Here is a 13,158-nt window from a genome sequence, read left to right as displayed (position 1 = left end):
AAATTTACAGTTAATTCTAGGTTTCCTGAATTTTGGAAGAACCTACATTTTTAAATTACGCAGAAAGGGTTAAACCCTACTACGAATTAATCAAACCTGATTTTAAAATCACACATTGGACACAAAAACACACAGAAATTTTGCGTTCACTCCAAACATACATGGTAGCAACGAAATACTTGCAAACATGCCTAAACGTGCGCAACTTAGTGATCCGAATAATTCCAGGTCAATGCGGATTCACCTACTTAACGTTTAACAAAGGTGAAAAAGTATCAATTGCATACAAATCCCACTTGTATACACAAGCAGAAATGAAATTCACTTCTACAGAAAAGATTCTGACAGCAGTTCAAACCGCTGTAGCAAAAGAAAGAGCCCTAGCACAGGGGAAACGCATTATGGTTGTGACTCCTGTACCAGCCCTAGAAGCAGTAACAAAGGCTAGCATTCAAAATACATAAGCTTTACATCCGAGATGGATACAATGGGTTAATTCTCTTGCTGCAACAGATGTTGAATACGTTTTTGATCCATATTTAAAAACACAAGCATTCCTGCAATATGAACAGGAATGTGCTCTGCCTACTGAAATTTTCCCTCTTGACCAGTACAAATTTAAAATTTATACTGAGGGATCTGCACTGCCCGCTACGGGGAATAAACAAGCTTACAGTGCAGCGTGTGCTATCGTTAAAGGTCACATGCAAGATGGCAAATTCAGACCAATGGACACAAAAACGCAATCTCTAGGAGATTGTACAGCTCAGCGATCTGAACTACAAGCATTTAAGATGGCACTTGAAAATAGAGATTGCGAATTCCTCACACTGATGGTGTGCGATTCTTTTTACTGTGTTCAATCTTATAATGAATATTTACAGAATTGGATTCAAAATGGTTTCAAAGATGCAAAAGCTGGCACAATCAATCACAAATTGCTTTGGGAACAAGTAGTTCAGTTGCGAAACGGACTACAGAACATTCATGTGATACACACGCTGAGTCACCAACCTGATGGCGTTCACGTTGAAGGGAATTCATTGGCTGATGAAGCCACGAAAGGGGCTGTGCAAACGGCTTCCGTAGCTACAATCACTCGTTCAAAAACAAAAATAGACAGTGAAATAATGCTGGCTGTCAATGCATCAAGCAATGGCAGTGGTGCGGCATTACCTATAAAGTTTCCACGCAAATACTCATATATAATTGATGCGAATGGCGTTCAGTTTGCTCGAATCCCTGGAGTGGGGACCAGACTAATTCCAAACAGGGAACGTAGAGCAGCTTTGATTTATGAAGCGCATCTGGGAGAGGGTCTGATACATCAGGGGATCTCAAAAACAATTTTAGAGTTAAAAGAGATCTACTCGTGGCCAGGGATGAATACTCTCATTCACATCTTCATTAATAACTGCATAGCATGCAATAGAGATCACAGTACAGAACGCCACCAGACACCTGACTACAATGTAGCCAGCCCAGTTCAGACACAATTGTTAGATAGCATCAGACTAACGATATACATGCGTCCTCGTGGACGAATGCAATCCCAGAAACACTAAGTCTAGGTTCCTATGGATGTGGCCTCAGCGCTCGGCTGACGCTCAAACTGTTATAAAAGATTTGCGAGTCTTTATCGGCACATACGCAATAGGCACACTACATTCTGACTAGGGTCCTGCGTTTAGCTCTAGGGTTCACAAAGAAGCCATGGCCAGTCTGGGCGCAGCATTGCGGTATTTTTCTCCATTTCATCCTGAGGGAAATTCTGTTGTGGAAAGAAAAAACCGGGACATAAAGTAGTCTATAACAGCTAGGGTATTAGGTTCGGGTGATGGGTGAGTCAAACATTTATATGGGGTCCAGTGCGCAATAAATAACTTGCCAAGAAGTTCTCTAGGGGGTGTCACTCCATATGAGGTGCTGTTTGGGACTAGAATGTTGGTTCCAGACTTAGATATGAAAGGCACAGTGGTGGAAAACATACAATTTGATGTCAAAGATCGTTTGGCTGAGACATACTGACCTTAGTCCTATGTTAAATCTATAGTGTATGTTATTCCAATGCGCAGAGCCTATCAGGGATATAGGAACTACACTACAGGGGGTATGCTCTTCCTCCACACCCAGCTAATTGGATGGCTATCTGTTCCACCTTAAGAAATCATTTTGAGGGTGGAAAGAGGGTAGATTGGAGTTTGGGAATGCACAGGAACAAACATGATGTGTTTTCAGACCTAAGGGCCTGATTTAGACTTTGGCAGATGGATTTAGTAATGCCGCCATGGAGGAGTACTTTCCTCCTGTCATGGCAATGGAAGTCAACCTGCCGCATTTGGAGATGTCCACCGGTCCAGTGGGCATCCCCTGCATTTCCAGGAACTGCTGTCATGGCGGTTCCTATAAATGCATTGAAAGTTTGAGGAATGGCTCCGTCAACATGACAGAGAAGTACGTCAAACTTTCAATTTGTTTGTCCAAAGTCAGATTTTCTTTTCTTAAAAAAAATAAAAAAAATACCCCTCCTCATGGGAGTATTCTTCCATGTTGTGTGGATAATTTCTCAGTTTTCACTGTCATTTTCAGAAAGTGAAAAGTTGCCATTTGTTCGTCCACTCTAAATAGGGTGAGCAGCCAAATGACCAAACCTCTGACGGCCCTTACTCTGTTGGGCCATCAGAGAAGGAGTAGTCTCTGCCCTCTACATACTAAAGTTCCACCTGACTCAAAATGAGGTGAACGGAACTTTGCTTTGGCAGGGAGGGTAGGCTGTCACTGTTGCAATGGACTCCCCTCTCCGCAAAAGTTTAAATAAAGCCCTATGGTTTTCATTTACAGCCAAAATACCTTTCTTTATCGTTAGACCCAAACAGTAAAAGAAGGAATTAATTGTAATAGGAGAAAAACAGGACACAATCATTCAGAACTGGTCAAATACTGAGCTTCTGTCCTGCAAAAGTAGAAGTGAGTTTGATGCCCCAGCCGATGAAAGGATAGATCAGTGGTTTAATGCAGCTGTTGTAGAGATACATGTAAAATGTTGCTCATATATGAATTTACCTTTAGGAAATAAAAGACAAGAAGCATGTGGCAAAACAGAAACAGTTGGTTCAATTAAACTCAGCTGCCTCGAGATCAGGCAACAGAGTCGTGTCTGAAGACTGTCTCACAGAACATTGGTTTTGGCTGTCCTTTTATACTTTACAAGAAGCATCGTAAAATATTTTATATATTCCTTGGCATGCTGAAATCTTGGCCTGGACAAGGAGCCATAAATCTAGTTATCTTGATGTGGAGCACATGAGGGTTTGCGACCTTGCATGGACACAATGTGGGACCAGTGTGTATGTGTCCAGATGTCTGGCATGGAAAGCGCATGATCAGTGTGTGTAGTGGGCATGCGGTGTTAGGATTGGTTGAGTGATCCTAACTTTAGTGCAGCATCTGACTTAATGTTGTTTTGGGAACGTGCGCTCCACCGCCCAAACATGGAGGCCATCGTGATGTTGCAGCCTATCTGTGGGATTAATCTGGGTTTTCCTGTTTGGACATTTGTCTAAGGATTACATGTCCACCCACCTGTGATCTGTCAATCAGTTGCTTCAGGCATAGGTCACAGTTTGTTATTATGCGTACACACATCATGACATGCATCAATATTAACATTATGTGCACATATATGATGATGTGCATTGATATTGTATTGTCCATTACTAAAAAAGCTTTGCAGGTCTGACCGTCCTGTTAGAATAACAGATGTGTATAGGTTACACTATAGACCTCAATATCAGGAGACTTTCAATCTTGGCTGTTCCATAAGACAAAATTGTGTGATCCTGGTGAAACTGCTTTATCTACCCTTGTCTCCCCTGTGCAGCCACAGTATGGCATCCTGCAAGACTCACTCCATAATCTGTGGCATGAAAGAAATATGAATGCAGTCACAGCCTCTGATAGGAGGTGCAGTTTTTGCAGCCATATATTATAAAGAATAACATGCACCTGTTGTCTGAAAAAAAGACAGTGGAATTCACCTTCAGGTTCTGTGGTCTTAAAGGGGCATTGGGAATTAACCCCTTCAGCGCGGCGCGGATTACCGCGCTGTGCTGAAGGGTTCTTGCGCGGGCGGGGCCGTGACGGAGCGGTTCCGTCATGCGCACAGCGCGACCGATGCGCATGACGGAACCGCTCCGTCACAAGCATCGAAAGGGTTAAGGGCCAGATGTACGACCGTGGAAATAGCGCCTCGCAATTTGCGAGTTTTTTGTGACTCGCAATTTGCGAGGTGCTATTTCCAATGTACAACACTGTATTTCACACTGTTAGATATTCCCAATGGGCTCGCAAATTGAGAGGCTCATGAATAATAATGAGCCTTTCGCAATTTGCGCCCCCATTTGAAATGGCAAACCCTCCCAGGTATGGTGGCCTGCTGGGCTCAGCAGACCACAATGTGTGGGACTGCTTTTAAATAAAGCAGTGTTTTTTTAATGTCGCCCGTTTTCCTTAAAGGAAAATGGGATGCAGTGGGACCACTGCCTGCCCTAAAAAATATTTTCCCCTACATTTGCAAAGGAGACCCCTTCTCTTTTGCGAGTGCATTACCACCCTCTTGAAGAGGGTGGTAATTTGAGAGTGTTTTGCGCCCGCAATTGTGGACGCAAAACATTCTTACATAGGGTTGCGCTCGCTATTAGGAAGGGAACGCCCCTTCTTAATAGCGTGTCGCGAAACCCTATTTTGCGGGTCGCAAAAAATTGCGACTCGCAAGATAGGGTTTGTACATTCCCCATGCTGTTTTTGCATGCGCAAACGGGTTTGCAAACCCGTTTGCGCATGCAAAAATGGTCGTACATCTGGCCCTAAGTCTTGTTCTTCTCTGTGATCTTAAAACTCTTTAGTGACCTGCAATATTCTCACAACGACCAGTACTTTATTCAGTGTATAATATTAATAATAAATGTATATCACACCCATGACAAACTTGTCACTCGGAGTTTAATAACAGATGTTTTTACACAACACCCATTTTGTTCATGTTGGAAAAACAAAAGGCTGATCCAACTCGGAAATGATCAGCCGTGTGGCGTCCACAGAGCGCTGCAGCTGGTGCCCCACCCACTGGGCTATTGAAATACCTTAATGTTGACGAATGTGCCCTGTTTTCCGTCCTCTTCCTCCTACTAATCTCTGCCACCCCTCAAGCAAGAACTTTTAGGCAGTTTAAAGTTTATGAAAATAATTTGCGGCTTGTTTAAGTTGGACAGCCAGGTAAAGAATCACTGTGCAGTACTTACAGAAATGAGACCGTCACGAGCACGGCAAGCAGAGTCCACGTTTCCATGGAGAGGTTTGGTAGAAAGTCCATGGCCATGGTGCCTGGTAGAGTCCGCGCTGCCTTTACCCTCTGGCTTGAGCCTATCTGAGGTGAACGTTGTTTTTCTCAGCTGTTTGCCTGGAATGTTTTCATAGCTCTGGGGTTGGGTCTTGTAGTGTCGATCCCTGTCAGTGATTGGTCCACAGGTAAACCAATTGCTATGTTGCTTGTCTTCTGATATGCAAATTCCTCTCGTGCAGGAGTGCTTGACTAAATCGAGATTAAACCAGCCTAAGGCAAAATGCTTGTCCCGGAAATGTCGATGACTGTGTTTAACTAAAATAAACTTCTCAAACGCTGTCTCATTTTAGTCAGTAAACAACCTTTGATAATTGTGTCGCCTTCAAGTGTTTATATAACTTTATCAGATATTTATATAAATTCACTATAATTTGTGTGAAAGAGGTAAATTATGAAAACACTTGGAGAAGAGCAATCTTGAATCCCATCTGAGATGATGTAGGAGAGTGTTATAGCTATATGTAGGAAGCACTCAAATATATTCTGTGTAATTAACTTTACTAATGGGAGTGGAGTATTGCATATTAAAAGTATTCCACTGTGAATTATGTGTGTATAGAATATAATTAATAAAGTTATGTGACATTGACATTTACATATTAATGTGATATGAGAATATAACATATAGGGGCCTATTACAATGACGGAAAGCCTTCAAATGTCGGTTTCAATTCTGATCGGCTGATTATGATGCAGCCGATCGGAATTGAAACTGGCCTGTCAATTCGGAACTGCTCCATAATCCAAATGGATTAGGATGCACAGTTTCCGGCAGGGTTTCCATGTTGGCCTTTCCGACATGGAAACCCTGTCGGAAAGCGTGCTTGGAGGCCCCTAGCAGGGCCCCCTTGTGTGTGCGGCCTCCAGTCCGGGGCCGATGGGTCACCTAGGGTGCCCCCCTGTTGATCCCTGCACCCCGTGGCAGGTACCTTGAGGTGCCTGCCTCAGGGTGCAGGGATGAACAGCACCTCCCATTTCCCTATGGGATTATGTAATAGGGCCTGTTTACGGCCGTAATGTATGCTCTCATAGGGAAATGTAGGAATGCGACTGAACAGTGTTCAGTCACATCCTAATTAGGCGGGATCGAGATGGTCCACCAGCCGTCATAATTAGGCCCAAAATGTCTCATTGTGAAGATTATGAAGTAGGGTGTGTGCTAAATGAATGTTGAAACATTTATGCATGTAATGAGAATTAATATTATGTAGGTGCATAAAGAATCAAACTTTTAAAACTCATTGTGTTTTATTCTACATTTATTTTATGTGTAGAAAAGTGAATGTATTCTGTAACCCTGTGCACTGTTAATTTGACATAAAAAGTAGGCCTTAGGAAGAAACCAGTTGAGTTCAAGCTCATGTTAAGATTTTAAATGTAATTTGCATTTAACCTTCAACATAGAATGCATTTGGTGGCTGATTCCGATCCTGCATTTTTTTTTCCCGTACGACTCGTATCCGTATTATTTTCCGTACGAATCGTACAAGTCACGTCCGACCCATGAAGTACGATTCGTACGGGAAAAAGTACATACGGATCGGCCCGATCCGTATGAATCGTAGCAGGAAAATTTGTACGAGACGGACCCGGACACTTTTCCGTACGAATCGGAAAAAGACAGTCCGAGAGTACAAGTACGATCCGGACCGGCTTTCCGATTTACGAATCGTACGGAAAACGTCCCGTACACGGGGAATGACGTATGTACGGTGCGTACACCGCCATTGCGTATGGACGGTGCGTAATACAAAATTGGTGCGTACAACAACATTGCGTATGTACGGTGCGTACACCGACATTGCATATGTACAAGTCATTCCTTGTTTTCATCCGACGGAGCGTCCCAAGCATCGTCAAGGCCTGCATCTGAGGGTCCCCGGAGGAAGGTGGGTCGTCCACGGAAAAGACCGTGAGAGGCAGCGGACCATCCACATCTCCCAGGTCACCTGGCCTGGCACCTGGCCTTCATGTGCGACAGCATCACCTCATTAACTGACATCATCTGCCACATGGACCTGCAGGTCACAGTCTGACTAATGATGCCAAACACTGTGGTCTGGACTCTGATGACTTCAAATGGCAAGGATCCCATCTCCCCCTGTGAACTTTGGATTCTATGGTCCCTGCATTGCACCTTTTTCAGTGCACAAATCACGCCCCAGACCTATAATTAAATAATTAATACGTGAAATTTTATGTTGCAGTCATTTAGCATGAGTCCACAACATACGTGTGGGGATATGCCAAAGTATGCCTGAGTGTGGAACTAACTCCAGCCATCCATACACTTGGATCTGAGTCTGGTCGAGGACGCACATGTGTCTCAATGTATCACCAAATACAGACATGGAGCCCAATACTCACCTGTGATGGCCTCAAGCTGCTGAGGGGGGGCTTGCAATACTGCTCAAACAGACCAATTTGGAAGAGTATCATGAAGGTGTAGAGGTCATGGGTCATGTTGATGTGCCCGGGGAGTGTGTCCCAGGTCTGTTTGGCGAGGTGGGAGAACTATCTCCTGCATGCAGTGTTTATGTGGATGTGATGAATGGTGGCCAGGGCAAGGTGGGCTGCACGGAGTTGGGCCAACGGGGTGTTGTATGACAGACGTCCAAGGTTTGTTTTGGTTCTGGGGTTGTGGACTGCCTCCTGAGTGTGGTTGAGGAGTCTGAAGGTGATCCTGCAGCAGACAGTGAGCCATTCTAGCTATCTCAGGTGGACGGTGATGTGGCTGGGGCTGGGGATGTTGAAGATGAGGTGTGCGGATGCACCCTGGATGTGGACAACTTCTCCTGCAGTTTTCCTGTTGTTCTACGTAGAAGCCGGTGCTGTAGTTGAGCCGGCTGGTGTCGTGGACATGGGGGACGGTCTGTCTTGCCTTGTAGTGGATCTATCTGTGGATCATTTGCAGCATGCAGAGGGTGTTGCAGCATGAGGTACAGATGGTGGTGAGTTACATGGTAATTGTCAGCGATGGGTCCATGATGAACACCAGCTTGCGTGCATGGCCACTGGGTGCTGGTGCGGTGCTCAGACCAGTGGGACACAAGGAGTTGACACAGCCGTAAGGGGACAATCCTCAGATGATGACCTCAGTCCTGTCCAAGTCCAGCCTCAGGTAGCTGATGTTCAGCCATTCGTCAACCTGCCTTCTTGAAGTTTGGATCTGGCAATGGCTGGCTCTTTGGTGAGTTTGAGGAGCAGCTGGGTGTGAATGGCATACGAGATGATGATGAGGTTGTGTGCGCATGTGATGGTGGAGAGGGGGAGCATGGAGACATTGAAGATCGTCACGCTGAGAGAAGAGCCCTGGGGCATGTGCCACATGACCCCAGTGTACTACATGCTTCAGGGTGGAGGCAGACTCCCTGGGCCTTGCTGGTGAGCTACTTTCTGATTGAATCCTGGGCCCTCCTCTGGATACCAGTGTTGGAGATGTGTGAGCTGACAGTGTGGTAGCACATGGTGTACAATGCCATTGAGAGGTCAAGGAGGTGGGCTCACCATTGTTGAGCAGGGCAAAGTTGTCGTTGGTGGTGGCAATGATGACGGTTGCAGTGGTGTGATTACTGTGAAATATGGTCTGGTGCCGGTTGCCTGGAGCTGGTTGCGTGGAGGAAATTTGTCAGTTGCTTGTTGAGTGTCTTCCGGATGACATTTGCTGGGTAGGGAAGCAGGGTGATGTACCAGGAGATCCTGCGGTACTGCCGTCCGTTGTTTAAGAAGGGCCTGGGTCTCTGCATGCCTCCAGCACCTGTGGAATGTGGCTAACTCAAAGGAGACATTCAGGACGCGCTGGACATGGGCTTCAAGGATGGGGAATGATGTGGTTGAGATGTTGTGTGGGAAGGGGCCTGATGGAGAGCCAGAGTGGATGGTGCACATGAGCCAGGTGGCGTACTTGCTGCTGACGGGAGTCCAGAACCTGAGGGGGGTTTGTCCTGCGGATAATAGTGCTGCCTGCCTCTGTGTGCCAAGGCTGTTGTGTATGGCCATGAGCTAGCAGTGGTATAAAGTTCCAAGGGATGTGATCTGCCTTGCAAGGATGGGGTGTCTTGGATGGAGATCTGCTGTCAGTTCACTCACAATGCTGATGAGCTCCTTGATGTCATGTGTTTTGGTGTCTCAGCACTATCTGAAGGATCTCCACTTGTCCTTGCTGATGATATGGTGATGGCTGTGTGTGGTCTTTTCCAGGCCTGTAAGGTAAATGATGGCTCTTTGTGTTGCAAGGTGTGCACAAAAGTCTGGCTACGTCTGTAGGAGTCCAGTAGGTCTGCCTTGTACCAGGTGCCTTAACTATTGTTGTGCTTCACAGGAAAGTCCGTCAATGTGGAAAGATTGTTGGATCAGTTGCTGATCCAGTGCGTGAGGTTTCAGGGTGTTGCGTTGGTGTTGTTTTGAGTGTCCCACACAGCTTGTCTGTGGTGACTTACATCAAGCATCTTTGGGGGATCGTTAGCAGGGTGTGGGGCAGTGTGTTGCTTGTCGGAGACGTTGATTAAAATGTTGATGGACCAATGATGGATGGTGGTGTGTTTCTCCTCCAGTCAGAAGTTACTGGACCCCAGCCACATGTAGCCTGTGGAGGTGAGGGCGTACGTGCAGATGTACGTGTTGATGGCTTAGCGCAATTGTGGATGTAGGCCTGGATATCTGTAGATGAGTGTTACTCTGAGGGTTGCCAGGGAGTTGCTGCAAACCCGGATTTGTGACTCTGAGGGTGTACTTGTGAATCAATTGCAATTCATCCTCCGGGATTGTTGGTGCCGTCCCTGCGGGTGATCTTGTATCCGTCTGAGATGGCAATGAAGAAGTCGTGTGCTGAGGATGCTTATGTCCAGGTTACTGTCATGAAGGTGATGTGTGGGCCGGTTGTGTTGAGGAGGTAACAGAGTCCAATGGCGTGCTGGTGGATGGAGCGGATGTGGAGTAGGAGGCACATGACCTAGTTGTTCTGACAGGGTCTGGTAGGCTGGGCAGCGCTGTGTAGGCAGTTTGAGTTGCACACTCAGCATGCGAAGGTGTTGTGTGTGCGCTTAGGGGTTGCCTGATAGCAGGCGGATGATTGTGTGGAGGACATTGCTTGGAGGTTGGCTGCAGCATGAGCCTGTTGTGTCACATGGGTCATGCAAAGACCAGAGGCTCGGGCACTGTGCACGTTGCAGGCGCAGACGGTCCTGCCTTTGGCACGGCGTAGGTGAGACAGTGGCACAGACAAGCTGCTGGCTGCATTAAGAATGGGTGGAGGGGGGAAGGGAGGAGCATTTTGGATGCGTGTGGGTTTCAGATGACGCAGCAGCAGGCGGAAGGGGTGAGAAACTAGGCAAAAAGTAGCACACAAAGACAAGGAGGTCAGAAAGGCACAGTGCAACAGGTGTATGTAAAGGAAGGAGTGTCAGGTAACTCATGGGTCACTACGAGAAAATGTATGACCAATCACAGGGTCAGGCAACAAAATGCGGAGCTGCGCACAGGAGACACACCATCAGCATGTGTTCACGTCCCGTTGTGTGGAGCAACCTGCACAAATACATACACAACCAGGGACTTCATGCACAATAGATATTATTAGCCATGAAGAACTGCATGCATGTTGCCGAAGTACACGTACACATATGCTCAATATGTGACAAGTATGCCATAAATGACTCATGCAAACTGGCAAGAGAGCTGCAGTGACAGAGATGAGGCACTTTGGATTGTACTGAACACCTTTATTCCACATACACACACAAAGGGAAATGCATCCATGTGAACAGACTCACAGGTCAGTTGGCAGAACATGTGGGACATACGCTGGACCCCCCCTTCACGACACGGATGATGTCAATCCCAATGAACTGGCACACAAGTCAAGGGGATGAGCCAAACACATCCTGCTGCACAGGGAGAGGCTGCAATTCCCCATAGAGCCTGTTGTTGTGAAGTCCCACACTATGTCCACCCGTAGCATCCGCAATGTTTCAGAGGCAAGGTTTACACACATTGATGCCTTCATCATACGCCACACTCCACTACAGATGACAGTCAAGAAGGGTGACTATCATGTCATGGGAGTGATGCTACATGTTATATGCTCCATGGTGAGAAGACATGTATGCATGGTACCACAACATGCACAGAAGCAGGCCCACACATTCCCAACCCGTACCACCACCAAAAAGCCTTGCTGCTATCCTTACTCAAACTGACAATTCCACATGTCCGTGCATGGAACGCTGATTCAGCACACGTTGCAATCCTCATGAGGAATAGCAGGAGGACAAAGATGACACGAGCAGACAACAGGCGCAAAAACCTGGGAATGACAGACACACAAGAAGTCACGTAAAACAATTCTCGCGCACACATAGACATTTACAAAACATGAACAATGTTGGACACATGTAAATTTCAAAGAAAGTCTCTCCGCAAAACTGTGTGGCATCACATCATCACTCGAGTGACACATCAGAACACACATCAAAGTCACTTTGCATTCAGTCAGCTGGACACACACATTGCAACACATGCCACTCAATGCTACAAGCTTGCACACTCATACCCAGTGACTCACCATTATGAGAAGAAGTTGCGTATGAGCTGACTCCGGATATCATCCTCCTCCTCCTCCTCATCACTAGCCTCGTGAGCAAGCCCTTGATCCTCCACGGGTAGATGTTCCTGCTCATCCGGATCCAGGATGAGTGTCACTGCCTTCTCAACTGCCATGTTGTGCAGCATGCAGCACACGAGGAAGATTCGGCAGACCTTCTCCGGGGCATAAGGGAGGGACCCGCCTGTCTTGTTCAGGCACCGGAATCGACTCTTCAGGAGGCCAAACGTCCTCTCAATCACTCGCCTGGTCTACCCGTGTGCATTGTTGTACCTGTTATCTGCAGCTGTTCTTGGTTTGCGGAGAGGTGTCATTAGTCATAGCATGTTGGAATAACCAGAGTCCCCTACATGGAAACATCATGTAAAAAAGTGGGTCAGGAGATGCCGTCAGAGCCAAAGATACTGCAACACACAGGACAAACAGAGTATACCCACCAACAAGACATGCTCGTTCGTTGTGCAGCCGCAGCATCATTTGTGGCACCCTGCTACGCCTCATGATGTAGGCATTGTGTGCTGATCCTGGAAAACGTGCACAGACATGGGAAATCAGCATGTTAGCAAGGCACACCCCAAGGGCATTTATCGAGTGGTAATGTTTTCTATTGCGATAGGCTTGTCCCTGTGCCTGTGGTGGTACCAAAGCCACATGTGTACCATCAATGGACCCAATGACATGGGGCATCCCTCCCAGAGCATAGAAATCATCATTGACATCTGTCAACTCCTCAGGAGTAGGAAATGTGATGAATTCATCAAGGTGCTCCAACATGGCTGATAAAACATCACGCAGGACACGGCTGAACATTGTCTGTGACATGCCACCAACATCAGCTATGGTGAATTGAAACGTACCTGTAGCAAAAAAATGTAGGGCTGCAATCACCTTCATCTTTGGGGTCAGCACAGTAGGATACCTGTGTCGCGGTTGGAGGTGTGGTGCCAGCCTGTCGGTCAAGTCCTCAATCAACTGTTGAGTGAATCTGTAACGTAGGATGCAGGCACGTTCCCTCATGGCACCCAAGTCTGGCATTGGTCTTGGGACAGGTGGTGCCCTGCAAGACATTGTTTGCAAGAATGAAGATTGAGAGTCTGCCAATATCAATGTCAATGAACATAGCACATGCTACACTGCTAATACACATCAGGTAACT

At 46.6% G+C, this 13,158-nt stretch overlaps 1 protein-coding gene across 1 annotated transcript in view; it reads right to left on the bottom strand.

The window, feature by feature from the left end:
- LOC146796559 (cytochrome P450 3A21-like) overlaps positions 1-5,467 on the bottom strand; it is a 426,463-nt gene extending 420,996 nt beyond the window's left edge. The window contains exon 1 of the mRNA XM_085629195.1: positions 5,301-5,467. Coding sequence (XP_085485321.1) covers positions 5,301-5,377 — 77 coding nt within the window. The 5' untranslated portion in view covers positions 5,378-5,467. The remainder of the gene's footprint in view (positions 1-5,300) is intronic.
- Between the last annotated feature and the right edge of the window lie 7,691 nt (positions 5,468-13,158).

The sequence above is a fragment of the Triturus cristatus genome, chromosome 10 (assembly GCF_964204655.1).
Source record: "Triturus cristatus chromosome 10, aTriCri1.1, whole genome shotgun sequence".
Taxonomy (NCBI): domain Eukaryota; kingdom Metazoa; phylum Chordata; class Amphibia; order Caudata; family Salamandridae; genus Triturus; species Triturus cristatus.
This window is presented reverse-complemented; position numbering and strand designations above follow the sequence as displayed.